Source organism: Melanerpes formicivorus, unplaced genomic scaffold, assembly GCF_026170545.1.
Source record: "Melanerpes formicivorus ecotype bairdi unplaced genomic scaffold, bMelFor1.0.p_v2 SCAF_12, whole genome shotgun sequence".
In the NCBI taxonomy this organism is placed as follows: domain Eukaryota; kingdom Metazoa; phylum Chordata; class Aves; order Piciformes; family Picidae; genus Melanerpes; species Melanerpes formicivorus.
This window is the reverse complement of record NW_027142364.1, coordinates 11,533,499-11,551,047: the sequence shown is the minus strand read 5'-3', so window position 1 is coordinate 11,551,047 and position 17,549 is coordinate 11,533,499. Positions and strand designations below refer to the sequence as shown.

The following is a 17,549-nucleotide window of genomic DNA, read 5'->3' as shown; positions in this document are numbered from 1 at the left end:
TAGCCATGTAACAGCCGCTGGGACAGGTTCCCCATGACACAGAAGCCATAAGCAGACAGTGCAGCTGAGCCGGTGCTTTCTTCTCCCCCTCCTTCCCGGTGGGTAAATCTCATCAGCAGCCACCCTAAACTGCCCCACGACAGCCCTAATCCCATCTCGGGGGATGACATCAGCATCTTGTCAGTCGGGCTGGGGAGAGGGGCGAGAGGGACAGCGCTGGCCCCCTCTGAGCCCGGGGAACAGCACGGGTGGCGCTGGGCTCTGGCGCGGGAAAAAGGAGCAGGGTGGCGGGAAGGGGCTGCCCCTCCTAGACGGTCGCTGGAGGAGGAGGGGGAGCCCCGAGCTGAGCTGAGCTTTGTCCTGGGTTAATTTTAGCCCAAGGAGATAAGAGAAGGAAGACGCAAGGCGGCCTTTAAGGGGTCCCTCTGTCCCAACCCAGGGCAAGCTGTGCCTCCTCCTGCCCTGCAGTTGTGGGGCGAGCTGCGAGCTGCCAGGGAGGCGGCGGGGCCGGGCTGTCCCCGGGCTGGGTCAGGGGCTCGTCTTACCCCACGGAGTCGGATGCTGGGTGCGGGCAGCGGCGATGGAAAACTCATGGTCTGTGCACTCTGGGACCAGCGCTGTGGAGAGCAGTGGGATCCCGAAGGGTACGGGCACCTTGCATGTGGGGTAGTGACCACGGGGTTGTACCTGAGCAGGGGTAGGTGCCTGGGGAAGTGAGTACCTGTGTTGGTGTACCGATGTGTGGCCGATTCTTGCGCGGGAAAACGAGTGCGTTACTTATGAGGTGTCACCCGGCCATGACTCTACATGCGGGGATATCCCGGGAGCAACACACTCACCCCACAGCGCGACTGAACAAGCCTTCTTCCTCTCCCAAAACCCCTCCAGGCCTCCTTAAGCGCCTCTCCCCGTCACGGCCTCGTCCCGCCCCGTCCCGCCCCGTCCCGCCCCGCTCCCTCCAAGTGAAGGAATAAAGTTGCAGACTGAGGCGGGCGGCCGTGACTGGAGGGGGGGTGGGAGGGTAGCGGCTGGAGGGTGCCGGGATATGGCTTCGGAGGAGCTAGCGCAGAAGCTGCAGCGGCGGCTACAGTTGGAGGAGAGTGGGGCGGCGGGTGAAGTGGCGGACAAGGGTGAGGTGGTGCCTGAGGTGACTGCCGAGGTGGAGCGGGGCTCCCTTACGGCCCGGGCGGGTGCGGAGCTGAGCGCCAAGCTGTGCCGACGGCAGGATATCAACGAGGGGGCGGCGCAGCCTCGCCGGGCCGCTGTCTTCAACCCATACACCGAATTCAAGGAGTTCAGCCGACGGCAGATCAAGGACATGGAGCGCATGTTCCGCTTGTGAGTAGGGCAGGGAGCGAGGGGATCCCGCCTGCCCCGACCCGCCGTGTTCGGCCTCTGTTTCCCTCCCTGCAGAACTTCCCAGCGCTTTTCCCCGGGGGGACATCTGGAGAGCGGCTGCCTTGCCTTTGGCGGGCTGTCCGCAATGCTCCCTGCTTTTGCGGTCGGGCTGGAGGAAGCTGCGGACGGCTTCCCAGCGCCATCTGATCGCCACATTTGTCCTTGTGTTCGGGGCTAGGCTCGTGCTCGGGGCCGTGCGTGCCTGGTGGCCTCTGCTCTGCCTGGCTTCAGAGTGGGGGCTGGTGGTGGCGGCGGCACGCAGGAGCTGTGACTTTGCGGGGTGCTGCAGGTGGGACAGGGGCTGAGAGAGCACGGGCACTGGTGTCCCACATCCTGGGCCGCCCGTTTGGTCCGTGTTCCAGGGCCTTCTAGCAACCCTGAATGTCTTCCTTCAGCGATTGCGACCCCGACTATCTCCAGAGGTTTTGTTGGCTCTGCCCAGCAGTGTTCCACCCATGGTTCTGTTTGACAGGCTTGATTCTTCCTCCCATGCACCTAAACAAAGCTCGAGCACGGCTTTCCTCTTGTTTCCTGGGGCTTGGGTTGGTGATCCCTTTTTGGCAGAAGGCTTTTATGAAAGTGAAGCTGTTGATGGCAATATGAAGAACTGCTTTTTTAAAGCCCAAAGACTTAGCCATTTTGGAGCCATGATTCAGCCAGTGTCTTTCCCTAACAAGACCTTTCCTGGCTCTTGCACTTGGGCTGTGCTTGGGTAGCTTTGATTAGTTGTTCTCAGCTCTAGCACCACAAAACCCTGAGCTCCTGGGAGCTGCTGTCCCCAAGGAGAGAGGGGTCAGGCAGGCAGTTGCAGGTGCCAGCCACAGGCAGGGCTGCCATACTGGAAGTGAGCTGCTGCCAGGCACAAGAAGGCAGAGGTTCTGCGTGGGCTGCCACAGCAAGGTGTAAAGACCTACTTCAGCTTATAAGGCTGACCACAGCAGGATTCATAACTTGTTATGTCTTTGTCCTCCTGTCCTAAAGCTGTCTTGGGTATGTTGGAGATCATTATGAGGCGACCAGGAGCCTGGTTGAATGCTCTCAGCTTCTGATGTTGTGAGGTGTTGCTGGCCCCAGCCAGGGCTATTGCTGCAGGAGACCAGGCAGTGGCCTTTTGTGAGCTTACTGGAGCTCTTTGTTGTATGGGCAGCATTGCAGTAGCAGGGTGGGTGTGAGAAGGGAGTTGGTCTGGGTTAGACTGCTGTTCTGCTTGGTCCTGTGCCCCCTTTGATATGATGGTTAGACAGGATCCCACTCTGCAGAGGACTGAGACATGGCACTGCAAGGGCAGGAGGACAAATGATGCTGGCAGCTGCAGCACCCAAAAGCTTTAGGCGAGCGCCTCAAGCAGGCAGTGGCACTGCCTCAATAGGGATAAGTAAAGGAATGGCGGTGGTTTGGGGAATAAAAAGTGGAAGAGCTGAATTGCAGCCGAATTTTTCAACAATGAGCTCATTAAACGCCGGCCTGGTAAGCGGGAAAACCTCGGCTTTGCAGTTGAATGCTAATCAGCAGGTCAATGTAGCTGGAAAACATTGCGTGCCCTGTGAGGACTATTGCAGCTGAGTACTGGCCAGCCATGCCAAAAGGGGAAGGAGTGGGGCTGTGTGCTCCCTGGACAGGCAGATGGAAAACCCTGTCCTGTTTTTCAGTCTGTTACAGGCACCTGACGTTTGCAGTGGCAGAGGATCTGGTCTTTGCTCCATCTGCTGCTAGTGACCTGTTTCAAGTATTGGCCAACACCACGTGCTCCAGGAGGAGAGGAAATGTTCCCCTTAATTCCTGCCAGTCAGGGCTTGAGTTAATGTGATTAAGGCTTTTATTCTCCATATGGCTTATTTGCCCTGGCTACCACAACCCAGGGTCTTTCTTACTAGTGGGGAAAAAAATAAGCCTTTGACAGACAGGAATGTATCTCCTTGTTCCCACAGGATGCCAGGTTTCCACTCTGAGAGTTCCTATCTAAAAGTGCTTCTTATCAGTTTGGTGGACTTGTAAATCTGTAATTCAGACCAAACTCGAGCTGGTGGGATTTGGGTGTAGTGTGGGCTGAGTCAGAGTGTTCCCACCAGGAAAAGGGAGTTGCCGGCGATAGCAGCTGCTGCTCTGGCATCTGTCAGTGTGTTCCGTGGTGTGGCTGTGACTGTTCTGTGCAAGGGTGGAAGCAAAGGGCTGATCTGAACACGGAACTTCCCAAAATCCAGTGCTTCATGCAGGTGCTGCTGGCTGCACCAGGGACATCCCTCCAAAGCAGAAATGATGCTCCTTGCTCTCGCTGCCATAGTTGGGCTGACTTTTACCCCTCTTGTTCAAGCCTCCTCTTGGTAATTTTCTGCCCCCCCCCGCCATTTTGGTCCTGTTTCCCTGAAGATGGGGTGCAGGTGTCTGCTGAGAGTGGTAGGCTTGTGTGGGAGTACACAGAGGCTACTGAGTAGTGCAAACGTGGTTTGGGTATTTTGGCAGAAGGACCAGAAGGTCTGCAGTTCAGGCTAATTATAATGTGACCCAATTAGTTGCCTGTTCTGACTGTTCAAGGACCATGATAACCTCCCTTCCCTAAGTCTTGTGAGCAAACTAGGGAGCTCTGGAGTCTCACAGCTCCCCTTAGTGCCATCTTGTCCAGGGAAATGGTAGGCAAAGGTATGAAAGCCAGGCTGTGAAGCTGTGCCTGGCAGGAGTGACCTTTCTGAGGGATGTAGTGGGGAGGAAAACCTCTGAGGGTGTGGGCAGTAGGGAAATTCCAGCCTTGCTATTGCTTTTTTATTTAGGGAATTTCATGTGTTGCTCATGCATTTCATGAGTGCCTTCTGCCTGTGATGTCACCTTGTTCTTAAGCCACTTGGGAGCCCTTCACTGGGTGCCCCTATACCAAGGGGCATGTCTGATATGTTGCAGCAGACTTGCTTTACTCCAGGACTGTCATGTTGCTGATGACAGCTGGTCACAGACCAGAGACCCTGGGGTTCCAGCAGCCATGGATGTCATTCATATAGGAACTCAGCCACCCAGCCCGAGCCCTGCAGGCTTTAGTGCCTCTGGGTCTTGCCCAGAATGTCAGAAGAGATCTTGCTGGAAGAGACTTTTGTCTCACCTTCATGTCTCTCCAAGGGCAGGAGAGTTCCTGCTGCCTGGGCTGAGGAGGACAGCTGTAAACAGCTGAGGAGCCTGTTCCTGTCCCCACTTCAGTATGGAGGAATTGCTTCCAAACCTCTAGGCAACAAACGAGTATTTCAGTTGAAGGGGACTTACAACATCTACCTCAGCTGCCTGACCATTTTAGAGCTGACTTAAAGCATATTAAGGACATTGTGCAAACACTTCTTGAAACACTGATAGGCCTGGGACATGAACCGCACCTTCAAGAAGACTGTTCCAGTGCATGACCACCCTCTTGATAAAGAAATGCTTCCTGATGTCCAGCCTAAACCTCTGCTGGCATGGCTTTGAACCATGGGTCTTATCACTGGGTATTGGGGAAAAGCGATTAACACCTCTCCACATGAGGTAAAATGTAACACTCAGAGGGAATAAATGACTACTTAGTAACGGTCTAGTAAATATTTAAAAATTCTACTTCAGCACCATTTCTCTGCTTTATTTCAAAGATTGTATTAGGTCATTAGAGCATGCAGGACCTGCAGATCGAAGGACAGGTCCCTGTAGCATATGGAGCAAGCTCAGGTCAAACTCGGGTACAGTGAACACATACAGGGAGGGCAGGTTGTCTTTCCAGCCTTTCTCAAGAAGCTTGAATGTTTGGAAACTGCTCTTTGATCCTTCAGGGATTGAGATTTCTTCAACAGTCCTTTGCTGGTTTTTTTTTTTTTCTCCTCCCAGTGGGGATTTTCAGGCAGCTGGGAGGTGACTGCAGAGTCAGTATAGGTGATGCAGCCCTCAGCATCTCTGTTCTCCTCCATTCTGATCCCTCTTCCTTCTGTGGTGTTAACCCCCCAGCTATACTGTTTAATAATGATTGTACTTGGGCAGTAATTGTGCTTAACACACTTCTTGCTCTTAAGCAAGTTTGTTCAGCAAGTATTGCCTCTGTTCTCCCTCCTTGTTTTCACTGCTGCTTTCTTCCCCCAGTGCTCTGGCAGCCAGGCATGCTCTGCAGCCTGGGTGGAAGCACGCCAGCGTGGGAATCTGGGTGCATCCTTGTTGCAGCAGATTTTGGCAGCCACTGTCTGTCTCATCGGCTGCCAGGAATGCTGCCGCGGCGGCACTGTGAAGCCTTATTGTGCTGCGGTGCCTGTAGGTGCCGGTGGCATCCCAGCTGTCGCAGGTGGGGGCTCGGAGTTGTCTGTGTTGTGAGATGTCTTTGGCCATCAGCATGAGAGTCCCTCTGTCCATAATGCCTGCGCATCCCTGGGGCTTGGTTTGGCTTGTGGCCCGGAGAGCTCTGAGCCTGAAGGAATCAAATCTCTGGTGTCACAGCAGGACAGTGGGTGATGGGAGGGCTGGCAATGCACCCAAGTGCTGCGTACTCTTGCTGTACCACTCCTGGAGTATGTGATGAGACAACTCCTCCTTGGGAGGTATTTAGGAATTGAACTTGCCCTGGTGCCCTCCTTCAGCTCTGGCTGTGCAGGCTGCCTGCTGTCCATCACCAGGACAGGGCTGCTGTTCAGGCAGTGAAATTGGGGTGAGCAGTATCTGGGGCTGGCTGGAGCCCTGGGGCCTGAAAGACATCTTCCAAAAGAGAGACAGTGGGATTTTGGTAGAGTTGAAGGTATGCCAGGAGCATCAGCCAAACAACAAGGTGCAGGCTGTGCTGAGTGCCTGCAGGAGGACAGTAGGGGTTGAATTGCACCATCTCTCATGTCCTATAAATACTCCTCTCCCTAAACAGTCTGGCTGCTGGCTCTGTGGCAGCCATGGCTTTACCCGGATCCTAAAATACTTGGGCTGTTTTAAGAGGCAAGGGGGATGGGGAGGAAATGCAGCAGTTTGCAGTGTGCTGTTGTTCTCTGTGAGACTGCCACTGAGCATCCAGGGACTTTGGCGTCCCTCTGTCTGGCTGTCTTGACTGCAAGACCTGATTTTGGAGTGCATCTCAGTGCCAGCTGTACCCTGCCCGGCATGCTCAACACCAATTGTGTGGCTGGTACAGTGTACTGCACTTCCACCACAGCCACTGCTGGCAAGACTCCATCTCTGACAATCCTGGCTTTGTGCTGCCTCTCTGTAGGGATGACAAGCCCTGGAGCTGTGCCCCATGCTTAACCCTTTTCTGGGTGGCATGTTTGCCCCTGGGCTTATTGCCAGGAATAGTGTTTGCCTGTAGGGCAGTGTCTGTAGCAGGAGAGGAAGATGAACACAACAGGCGTGGGCTGGGCATGTGCTCTCCTTCTGCCCTCATCTCCAAGGGGAACTTGGGAGTGCGCTGACCCCGGACAGGCAGCCCTTGGTGGAGGCCTTGGTGTAGTTCTGCTTCTGCACTCAGCAGGGCAGCGTGATCTTGATGGGGCACAAAGAAACCCCACCCAATCCCAAGTGCCTCCTTGCAGCTGTGTACTTCACTGCTTTCGCTGATCAAAGGCGCTGGCTCTCCAGCTGCCTTATTCCAGAGGAACGGCTCCACACCCTGTCTCCCAAACTTAAAGGAAAAGCAAATTGATAATTAAATATTGTACTTTATTACACTTCTGCATCGTAGAGCTGGGCTGAGTAATGCTGTGAAGGTGTGTCTTTGGTAACTGACTCCTTCCTTGCTGCAATGAACCTGATGCCTTTCCTCCCTGTGATGTTAGGTCTGTGACCTGGTTTCTCCTCCAGTGGAGGTGTTTTTTTTTCCTAGTTTTCCAGAAAGCTGTTCATCCTGGTGGGATTGCTGGGTGCAGAGCATACAGGCGTATTGATTGCAGGGCCTGCGTGTCAGCCTGGTGGTGACTTCCCTCTCACTTAGGATCTTTTGGGCCTGGGACTCTTGGAAACAAGGAGACATGGAGTATAAAGATGGTTTTGGGGGTGGTGAGGCTCTGGAAAGCTGTGAAGGCCACCCTAGTTTGGGATGAAAGCACCCTGTGCCTGTGTTCATGAGGGCAAGAAGCAGAGCTCTTGGTTGCAGCCCTGCCTTGTGCTGCCCACACCTGTGAGCAGCTCAGGGCCAGTGGCTTTGTGCTTCCCTCTCCCACAGCTTCCTTTGTGGCTGTGAGGTTTCTCAGCTGAAAAGGGCTTTCTTCCAGGGTAACCACAACTGTGCAGGTCTTGGTCTGGGATGGCTACAGCCCTCATTTCTTTGGAACAGTGCTAACAATCAGTGAAAGATGATGAGTGGGAGGACTTGACTGACCCCACCAATGAGAAAGCTTCAGTGCTGTGCCTACTGTTTCCTTTCTGAACGGTTGAAAGGATTTAACTGTGTTGAGACTGAGATGGTGGTGAGGGGGAAGTGGCAGGCCGTACACCAGGGATGAGCCCAGCCTGGCAGACCCTGCCTTGTCCCTCTGTGAGCCCCCAGCTCAGTGCTGGACCCTGGTGGCCGGATCAGGATGACAGGGAACTGTGACAGGCTGCCTGATAGCAGAGCAATCATCTGTCTAGCCTTTGGAATTTGAAACTTAATGATGGCCCTGGTGGGTTGCCGAGTAGGCCAGATGCTTTACACCCACAGCAGGTGTCAGGAGAGGAACTGGTGCCTGGTCCCAGGCTGAGCACAGCAGATCGTTGCCTTCCCATCCCTAATACACTCTGCCCCTTTCACAAGTGCTCTCTCCTCCTGGAAAGAGTCCTTTGTTCTCTTTTGGTAGCATAATCCCACTCCAGTCTTGTTCATAGGGGTGGGCCTGGCCCCATACTGTAACCTGCAGCAGTGACCAGTATTGCTGTGCTCCCTCAGGACTGTTGTTTTGCTCTGCCTGGGGACACTGAATAAACAGCTGCCCTGAAGCATGGTGCTAGTGAAATGCAAAACCATTTTGGAGAGGAAATATTTTAATGGTTAGAGCAGGTAACTTTTGCTTACAAAGGAAGATAGCTGCTTTCTGCTGGGAGGTTCTGGTTGGTGTCTGCTCCCTGTTTCTCTTTGAAAGGAGCAGGAGACCTTAGAAAGGCAACAGCTTGCTCCAGCATGCCTTTGTCTCTCTGTGTTGGTGCATGGTGTAAGCTGTGTGCAAGTAACCTTTGTGCTGGACATGCAAGTGGGTGAGATGGAAATCCCACTGAGTTAAGCTGAGTTCTTCCATATGCTTTCTGTGTGGGTGGTTTGGTCTGAGCTCCCCTAAGCACTTCTCTCTTTGGTGAGATATCTCTGAAAGCTCCCAGCTACTTCTCTGATCTTAATATATCTCAGTATTGTCTGTGTCATGCAGCTTCCTCTCTGCCATGAGCTTCAAATGAAACAGTGACTTCATCTGTTTGCATGGTTCCTCTTCTGGGCAAACAGATATGAGGGATGATGAGGACTGACTCTCTCTCCTTTGCACCCTACAGGTATGACTCAGGACGGGATGGGTACATTGACTTGATGGAGCTGAAGCTGATGATGGAAAAACTGGGAGCTCCACAGACCCACCTGGGACTGAAGAACATGATTAAGGAGGTGGATGAAGACTTTGATGGGAAGCTCAGCTTCCGTGAGGTGAGTGTGGCTGCAGATGCAGACAAGGGATGTGGCTGTGGGACAGAGGGATAAGGCAAACAAGCTCTGTATTCTGGCTGTAGGTAGCCCTGTTCCCTCTGAGTTTCTCCAGCTGTGGGGTGCAGAGGAGAAGCAGATGAGCTTCCTCATGCCATGGGGAGGTCAAGTCACCTCTGTCACTTATCTCCATGTGGCAGCACTAGTATCTGATGCCAAAGCTCTCCAACTCGCTTGCTTGCTTTGAGAGCACATTTGAGCCCTGTTGCAGCTGCCTAGGAGTGCTCACAGTGCTCCCTGCTGTAGCTGGAGGTGGCATGTCTTCAGTCACTATGTCTGATTGCTGGACTCCTGTGATACAGTGGCTCATTTTAGGTGGTCTCAGGGTTGGTCTCAGGACAGAGGAGGCTCTCTTCCAGTTTACATTGGGTCCCTCTCTGCAGCACACAGTCACCAGCCATGGCAAGCTTCACATGAGATGGTCACTCCTGCACTGCAAGATACAAACACAGTGACCAGCAGTTCAGTACTGCATGCAGGCTCAGCAGGGACACGTAGGGAGTGGGTCTATCTGTTGTCACTACTGAGACCACAGTGGGTAATGTGGGCAGACTAGGAACTGCTGATAGGTAGAGGAAGAGGGGGAATTTTAATAGAGTACCCAACTCATGTCAGCAGGAAGAGGGAGCTCAGATACCAAAACCACTTGTTGCATCATGTCCTCCTCCCAGACTTTGATTGCTGTCTCCTCAGAAGCACATATTGCACTGTGACATTCCAAAGTAACCACCAGCCCCTTAGGCAGCAGAAGGAGCCAGCACTGCTCATGTCCTGCATGGCTTGTGAGGGTTGTGCTGCTGTCATGCTTCCTTTCACTGCAGGGGATGGCTGAGGATGGGCCATGAGCAGCTGGGTTCCTTGTGCTCTCACTATGCATCCTCCACAGTAGGAGTTTGATCATGGAGATAGGTGCACACACAGCTTGGGACATAGAGTTCTTTATTTTAAGTACTGAGACCTTTGGCAGTGCCTGGGAGGGAGGAGGAGCAGCTAGGGCCCATGATCTGCTGGTCAGGCTGTGAGTGGTGACTGGCAGATCACAGAGCTACTGCACCATCTTTGTCCTGGTATGTCACACCATTTCCCCAATGCTTGTGTCCTGAAGGGTTTTGTTGCATTTATGCTGCTGTAAGAGCACAGCACTAGAACACAGAGGCCAAAGACTGTTGGGTTATGGGGAACAGTCCTTAGGGAGAAGGGGAAGGACATGCAAATCACACCAGCGAAGTTCTAAGAGGGATGGGCAGGGAAGATGTGCCTGATCAGAGGTAGCAAAGAATCCAGTGGAGCAGGAGGAGCACTGTGCCCTTGGCCTCAGGTCAGTCTGATTGCCACGTTGCTGCTTGGGCTGGAGGAATCCTCTATCTCTGCATGTCTCCTGGGCCACCTTCACTCTGGAGACAGCCTCTGGGCTTGCTGCAGGGGCTCTCCTGTGAAAGAGAATTGCCTTAACCCTCAAGGCTCTGGAAGATGCTGTAGTGTCCTGGCACCAGTGGCATGGCGCAAGATAGTAGAGCAGCTCCTCTTCTGCAGCCACCTGTTTGGAGAACAGCTCCCTGTCACTGTCATGGGCTGCTTATGCTGCCAGCCCTTGGCACACATCACGTGGCAGCTGGTGCTGTTGTAGCTTCTCACCAGACACAAAATGATGTTCAAGCAAACAAACTTGAGTGGCACATGGGTTGGAATGAGGGAGCGATGCTGGCAGAGCTCTGGGACCAATTACATGGTAGCTTTGGCACATATCCAAAGCTTCCTGTGGTAGAGAGGAGAAGAATGCTTCTTGCTGTGTTGCATATGCACCACATCCAGCTGCTGTGTTTGGGCAGAGGACTGACAGGGACACAGATTACCTAGTGGGTGAGGAGGCCTGACTTAGCCTGTAAGCCTGCCATGCTCTGTTTCCTGTTGGTGATGATAGGCAAGATCATGGAGGGTGACTAAGTTGACTTGGGGCAGCCTGCCAATACAAGGTGAAACTCTGGTTTAAATGAGTGTCTGAGCTTGGCAGGATGTAACTTGAGCACTGGAGTGCTCCCTGTCTGCTGCTCTAGAGAGTAAGGACGCCTGACATACCTGCCTGAAGATATGCTTCTTGTGGCCTGGCCAGAGCATTGGTAAGAACCTCTTTCACTTGAAATAGGTCATCTTTTGCTGCTGCATTGAGTACGTCTGTGTCCTCCCATCCCAGGGAAGCTGTTGACTGGAAAACAGGCATATATGCCTGAGTTGGTGCTGCTGAACTGTTAGCCCTGTTAGGAAAGCTGCCTTCCACCACTGAACTTTGAGCATCCATCAATACATCAACAATTAACTGCACAAGACTCACTCTGACTCAGGCAAAAAAAAAAAAACAGTCTTAGAAAGATTAGAGTGAGGACCTCTGACCATCTAGTTGTGTGATTACAACAGGAAACCAGAGTTAATTGCTATAATAGTAATGTCAGGTTGTAGCTGCTATCTAGAACCCTCAAAAATCCACCCACTGTCCCCAACACCTGCCTCAGCTTAAATGGTGCCGCATGTTGTGTGTTTGCTAGCAAGGCTGGTGCAAATCCTACAGCCTTGGGTGGCACTGCTTTTCTGGCAAGCCTTTGCAAGGCTGCAGCTCCTGGTCTGTCTTGGTACCTTCCCTCACATACTTGAGGCCAGTGTGGTGCCTGGTGAGGCTGCATCATAAGACCTGGCCTTGTGGAATAGGTCTTGCATCATGAGGGATGTGAGAGCAGATACATCTCATCTCTTACAAAGTTAGTGGGATGGGAAGTGTGTGTCACGTTGCCCTCCTTGAGAGCACTGCTTTTAAAGGTATCAACATTATTCACTTTTGCTTCTCTAGTACCATTTGCCTGAGGCTTAGCTGCATGTGATCTATTCTGGGCCAAGCAAGGGCATGAGAGCTGCTGGGAATGGGAACTGGATGAAGATTGGTGGTGTTCTCTGGTTAGTAAGGAATGAGGCCTCAAGGGCAAATAACTGGTGAAGTGAGCTGCATCAGTGAAGAAGGCTTGCTCCTGAGCTCCACTAGAAATCAGCATCATGACCCATAGCCTCACCTTATTGGGTCCTTGAAGCTGATGTTACCCTCCTGCCCCAACTAGTGTTTCAGTCCCTGGTTTCCTTTAGGTTAACCTGCCCTTCCCAGTTGCAGCAGCCCATGTTCCACCAGAGGATTGCTTCCCCATTCCATAGTTTCAGGATGATTCATGCACACTTTTACTCATGACTGGGTGTTTCCAGTCTCGCCCCAGCCAACAGCTGTATCAGACCTCAGGATTGGGGCTGCCTTTTCCAATGCTCTAAAGTGGGACTCCAGAGTGGAGCAGAAACCATGAAGAAGGACTATGACTAATGCCAGCCTGGCTGCCAGCCCACTGTGTCCCCATGCCTGGTGGTAGAGGAGGAATGGAACTAGCCTGAGCCCAGTAGATCTGAGCAGAGGGAAAGGTTGTCTTGGGGAGGATTTGGCTTCTTTCTGAGTGGTGTATTCTGCCCATTCAGCAGAGCATCATTTAATGTCTTACATGTGTTTTAAGGGGGAAGAGATCCCTGCCCAAGCCCAACTTTCTGGCTGCCCTGTGCTGAGCACACAGCGTCACAAGGCTGTTGCAAGAAGCAACGCCTGATGACACTGCCCTCTGTAAGAGGGCAGCCAGCACTGCTGTCATCCCCACACCCTTCCCTGTGGGAGACCTTCCCAAACGTGTGCATGCATATTGGCTTCTGCAAGCAACCTGAAGCAGCCGAGGCATTGAGCTGGTTTAGCACAGATTTTGGGGCTCTGCTGCCCTCCTCTGGGACAGCTGAGGCTCTCTGTGGGAAGAAAAGTCTCAAGTCTAGAAGTCTGAGGAGCACGGCACTAGAGATATTTGATGTTGTTGTGAAAATGGATTTCAGGGCAGCCCTGTGTGGTGTTTGCAGCCCTGTGCTCTGTCCCGAAGTGGTGCAGTGGCACAGCTTTGTTGCTTGTGCTTCTTTTGCACCCTAGTGATTTGTCCTCGCCTCTATTCTTTATGTACCATTTGAAGTGCTGAGGCGCCTCCTAGGGTGATCAAGAATAGGAGGGAGTTATAGGACCTCTCTCAAATGATGCAGGTAGCATGCACATCTTAACCTGGAGCTTGGTTAGCAGGTAGAAGATGGTGTACAATGTGCTCTCCTGAAGCACAATCCAGCTTTTTTTTGTTTGTTTCCCTTTGAAATTCCTTGCCAGTGTGTGTTCAGCTGTAGCATCTCTGGCAAGATGAAGTTTTCGAGACAAGTTGCATTGTGGACACTTGTTTAAGCTGCTCTATTACAAGGGCAGGCATGCACTTAGGCTTCTCTCTAACTGGCACCCAGGTCCAGAAGCCTAGAGTTGAGGTGAGAGGGCTGTCTTTGTTCCACTTTCATTGTCATGCAGTGTAGTCTGAGCTCCTAGAACACTGGGTGAAGATGATGGGGGGGGGGGGGCTTGTGAATACACCATTAGGATATGGGGACATAAAGCGTCTGAGTAAAGTATCTGAGCTTACCATGTGGTTGTACTAGGTAGATGGAGAGGTGGCCTCCTTCCTCTGGCCTTGTAGCAGGTTAGGCTTGGTAGAAGTTGTACTTCACCAGGGCTCTGCTCCTCAGGAAATTCTTTTCTCCTGCTAGATTCCTTCTGGTCTAACAGGGTTGTGTACTGGAGCCTGGGCACCAGAGCGCAGGTTCTGTCATGTCACTTGCTTCATATAGACCTGGTTTCTTTGCTCAGAAATGTGAAGTTCAGCCTCTTCCAGGTGAGCATCTGTGCTGTTTGCATTTTTCAGTTGTTAGAGCCTACGTGACAGAACTTGAATGTTTTCTTTCTGTTTTGCTAGTTCCTGCTGATTTTCCATAAAGCTGCAGCTGGGGAACTTGAGGAGGACAGCGGCCTGTTGACTCTTGCGAAGCTCTCAGAGATAGATGTCTCCCTCGAGGGAGTCAAAGGAGCCAAGAACTTCTTTGAAGCTAAGGTATGGTGTAGCACAGAGGGATGTGAAAAAGCTCTGCACATAGGCTTTAACAGCCACTGAGACACTAACTCTGCTTGCTCTTCAATAGACGATACTGCCAGATTTTTTCCCTAGCTAAAAGGAAGTATATTTCACTCTGACAAACTCAGCTGTAGCTTTTTCCCTTCAAATTTTGACTTCTGCTACAGCCTTCCTGTGCTGATCAGGTAACACTAGAATAGCTTAATGCATCACCTCTGCACTGAATTCTACCCTGCTGGGGCTGACTGGCTGACCTGTGTCCCTATGGTTGGGACCTTTGTGGGACTAGCTGGCTGACAGCTTTTAGAGACAAAAGCATCCTAGAAACTCAAGCAATAGGGACTGAGTTTCCAGTTTTGCAAAAGCTTTATCAACCAGAACACTGAGTTCAGAAGTGAATGGAGTATTTTGCAGTGTAGGATTTCAGGCATCACTTTCTTGACCAGCTCTCTTTAACCTTTGGAATCAAACTTATTCTGCAGGGCTCTCGGGTTGGCAGAAAGAGCTTTCCTTCATTTGAAGCTGACAAAGCACCCTTTTGGAAAGCTCTCTTAGAGAAAATAATCCTGCTTGTTTGTATAAGAAGTTTTTTTCCCAAGAGCATAACAGAGCTATTGCACCGCAGATGTACTGAGATGAAAGCTGGAAAAATAGCCAGCAAATAAACAATGTCTCTTTGATCTGCAGATTATCTGTGGTGTAGTATGATGTTCTCACACTTGGCTGTGATTCAGAACTGTTTTTTGCAGTAGTTTCTTCTGTTTTATACTCACAACTTAAGCTGTACTGCCAGCCTACAGAAAGAATGTATGTGACCCAGTACCAATGGCACTGGTTTAGCCACTTGTTAGTGACCTATTAGCAAAGGGGGATGCTTTTGCTAACGTCCAAGTCAAACAAGCTAACAGGTACTGGGTGTAAATAACCAAGCACTTGCAGTATAATTAGCACTTGACCTATCCTAGCAGAGCTTCCCAGCAAGTGCTGGGAAGTGCAGCAGACAGTTTGGCATTGCCCGTCTGGGAGTAATTCAGGCTCTGGCTCTCCCTCTGATGCATTGCTTGATGCTCTTATTTTCTCTCCCATTCATGAAGGTTCAAGCTCTCTCTTCGGCCAGTAAGTTTGAAGCAGAGATAAAAGCTGAGCAGGATGAGCGGAAGCGAGAAGAGGAGGAAAGGAAACACCGCCGAGCAGCTTTCAGGGAGTTGCAGTCTGCATTTACCCAGTAACAGACCAGCCAATACACACTCTCAGATTGCACATGACTTGGTACGTTTCCCAGATCAGGGCTCTACCAGGAGAGAACTGCCTGGATCCTGCCTAAAATTCATTACAGCTTTGCTAGCCTTCCTGTCATGAAGATCCTCCTGAGATTTTAAGGGCACAACTCTTGCAGTTACTATGCATTTATAACAATGTGAATTCTAAGAGCTGTGTACATACTGTTTGCTCTGACCTGTCAGGAGCACATCACCCTGAAGCAGAAAGAGCAGGTAACAAATCATGGGTAAGCACTGACAAGTGTCATACTTGCCGACTTCATTCCTTTTTTTAATACACATCTTTTATCTTTTAGCCCCATATTAATTCCTTGCTTACAAGCAAGTAGTGAGGTCTTGTGTAAATCAGGGTGTATGAAGTACAGCTTCCTGTACACTTCTACTGCTGATGGGTGTTGTCACACATCCTCAACTACCCCTTTTCTTCCTTAAAGCCCCATGCCGCAGGCACTGTGAAAACACTGAAGAGAGAAAGGTAGTTACTAGGGACATGGATCACAATTATCATTTTCTGTAGCATTTTCTACCACCCAGCATGTTGGAGAGTGGTCCAGTTTTTCTTCTCAGAAGTGCCATACTAACAAACTTTTCAATAAGAGGTGAGATTCAAGGGATTCAGAGGGAGGAAGCTGACTCTCTCAAGTGAGGAAGAGAAAACTGAGTTTCTTGACCATGTATGTTCTTTCACATTCCATCACATTTAGCATACTGTATGGCTTCACTGTCTTTTCCAGCCCTATGCAACTGTATCTGGTTTTAAGGGATATTGCTATCTGGACAGTGAATTTGCATGGCACACTGGGGTTTTCTATTTGGAAATTTGCTCCTATCTTGATTCCTGAAGGTGACGTTGTTTGACTTCATTAGAGCCACGACAGATAACACCAGCACATACTGACCAATCTCTGCTCAAGAAGGGAAGAGCAGTGAGGTGAACATCTTTAGCTGAACTTAATTTGGAAGGTTTGCACTATATTAGCCATTTTCTTTTGCAAACACGGGAAACTTCCCATAAATGTTAAGATGCCCACTGCTTGTCTGAATACATATGCTCTAGATCATGGCAGGGGAGCTGTGTTCCCTCATCAGAGGCCTCTCTTGAAACATGGATTTCCTTGAATTCTGCCTCTGCTCTTGTCCCAACCGTTGCAATGTTTTTATTTTGTTTCTTCCCCTTTCCAGAACAAAACTCACCAGTTGTCTTTTCATTTGTCTGGTTTGCTTCTTACACTGTGAGCACTAAACTGTGAGTGTGGAATAATACATAGAAAAACCTCTACTCTTTAATGTCAGGTGAAAGATTTGCTAAACAATTAAACTGTGTATATATCTTCACAGATTATATTTTATAAATCACGCTTTTTTTAGCTAAATATTTATAATTAAATGTTTTTATACTTTACAACAAAGCAGATAATTTCATCTTCAATTATTTCTCCTGTTGCTGAAATGTGCAAATAAAGCATTGTTATCTCCAGTCTTATCTGTGGTTTATTTTAGGTCCTTGAATATACTATTTTTGTTCACAAATCCATAGTAGTGATCGCCAAAGCTCAGCATCCTGACTTGGTGAGTGATGGAAGTGTTTTAGCTGTTCTGGAGAGCCCCTCCCCTTCTGTGCAGCAGTTCTGGTGTAAAAAGCCCTGTTTGCAGTTCCTCAAAGTGACATGGCTGTGTAAATATTTGAAATGCTGTCCAGTGCTATATGTTGACATCTGAAGGTTGTCAGCCTTCCCTTATCTTGGAATGGCCACTGTGTCTCAACCCCAGCAGTGCTGCTGCTGGGAGCTAGGCAGGTTGTTTCAGCTAAATTTGCCTTGGCATTTCTTCTTTCTGCCATTATAGAAGGGAGATTTAAAAAAAAAATAAAATACATGGACATCTGAGAATGTGTCCAAACATCTTGTTTCTGTTGTTGTTGATATACTAAGGTTTGCTGGCATGGCCAGCTTGGTGGGTGGGAGCGGCTCAGGAGGAGGTTTAACCATGCATCATTTCAGGTATCACTCAGTGATGAAATGGAAGACAGAAATATTTCCTCTGGTATGGCTCTGCTCTGTGCCTTGTCAGCAGTTCATGCATTTGTTGTGCATGTGAGAGACCTAAGGTCTCAGAGGTCAGGTAAAACTGGGGTGAAGGCTCCTTATTCTTGTTTTTCTACAGGGAAATTGCAACACTGCAGCTCTTCATTTCACTGTGGTGTTTTTTTTCCCTCAATGGTGCAGCAAGCACTGCTGA

At 50.5% G+C, this 17,549-nt stretch overlaps 1 protein-coding gene across 1 annotated transcript; it reads left to right on the top strand.

The window, feature by feature from the left end:
- Window positions 1-1,005: 1,005 nt before the first annotated feature.
- On the top strand, window positions 1,006-16,788 carry EFHD1 (EF-hand domain family member D1). The gene is made up of 4 exons (XM_068145356.1): window positions 1,006-1,338; window positions 8,827-8,974; window positions 13,876-14,010; window positions 15,126-16,788. Exons 1-4 carry the CDS (start codon window positions 1,046-1,048, stop codon window positions 15,258-15,260), a joined length of 711 nt encoding a protein of 236 aa, XP_068001457.1. The 5' UTR covers window positions 1,006-1,045; the 3' UTR covers window positions 15,261-16,788.
- Window positions 16,789-17,549: the final 761 nt, after the last annotated feature.

Bases quoted from the DNA above. Each gene is read 5' to 3' on its own strand.
- EFHD1 (XM_068145356.1), top strand. From the start codon at position 1,046: ATGGCTTCGGAGGAGCTAGCGCAGAAGCTGCAGCGGCGGCTACAGTTG. The intron at 1,339-8,826 runs GTGAGTAGGGCA...TGCACCCTACAG, and splicing joins ATGGAGCGCATGTTCCGCTT to GTATGACTCAGGACGGGATG. The intron at 14,011-15,125 runs GTATGGTGTAGC...CCATTCATGAAG, and splicing joins AGAACTTCTTTGAAGCTAAG to GTTCAAGCTCTCTCTTCGGC.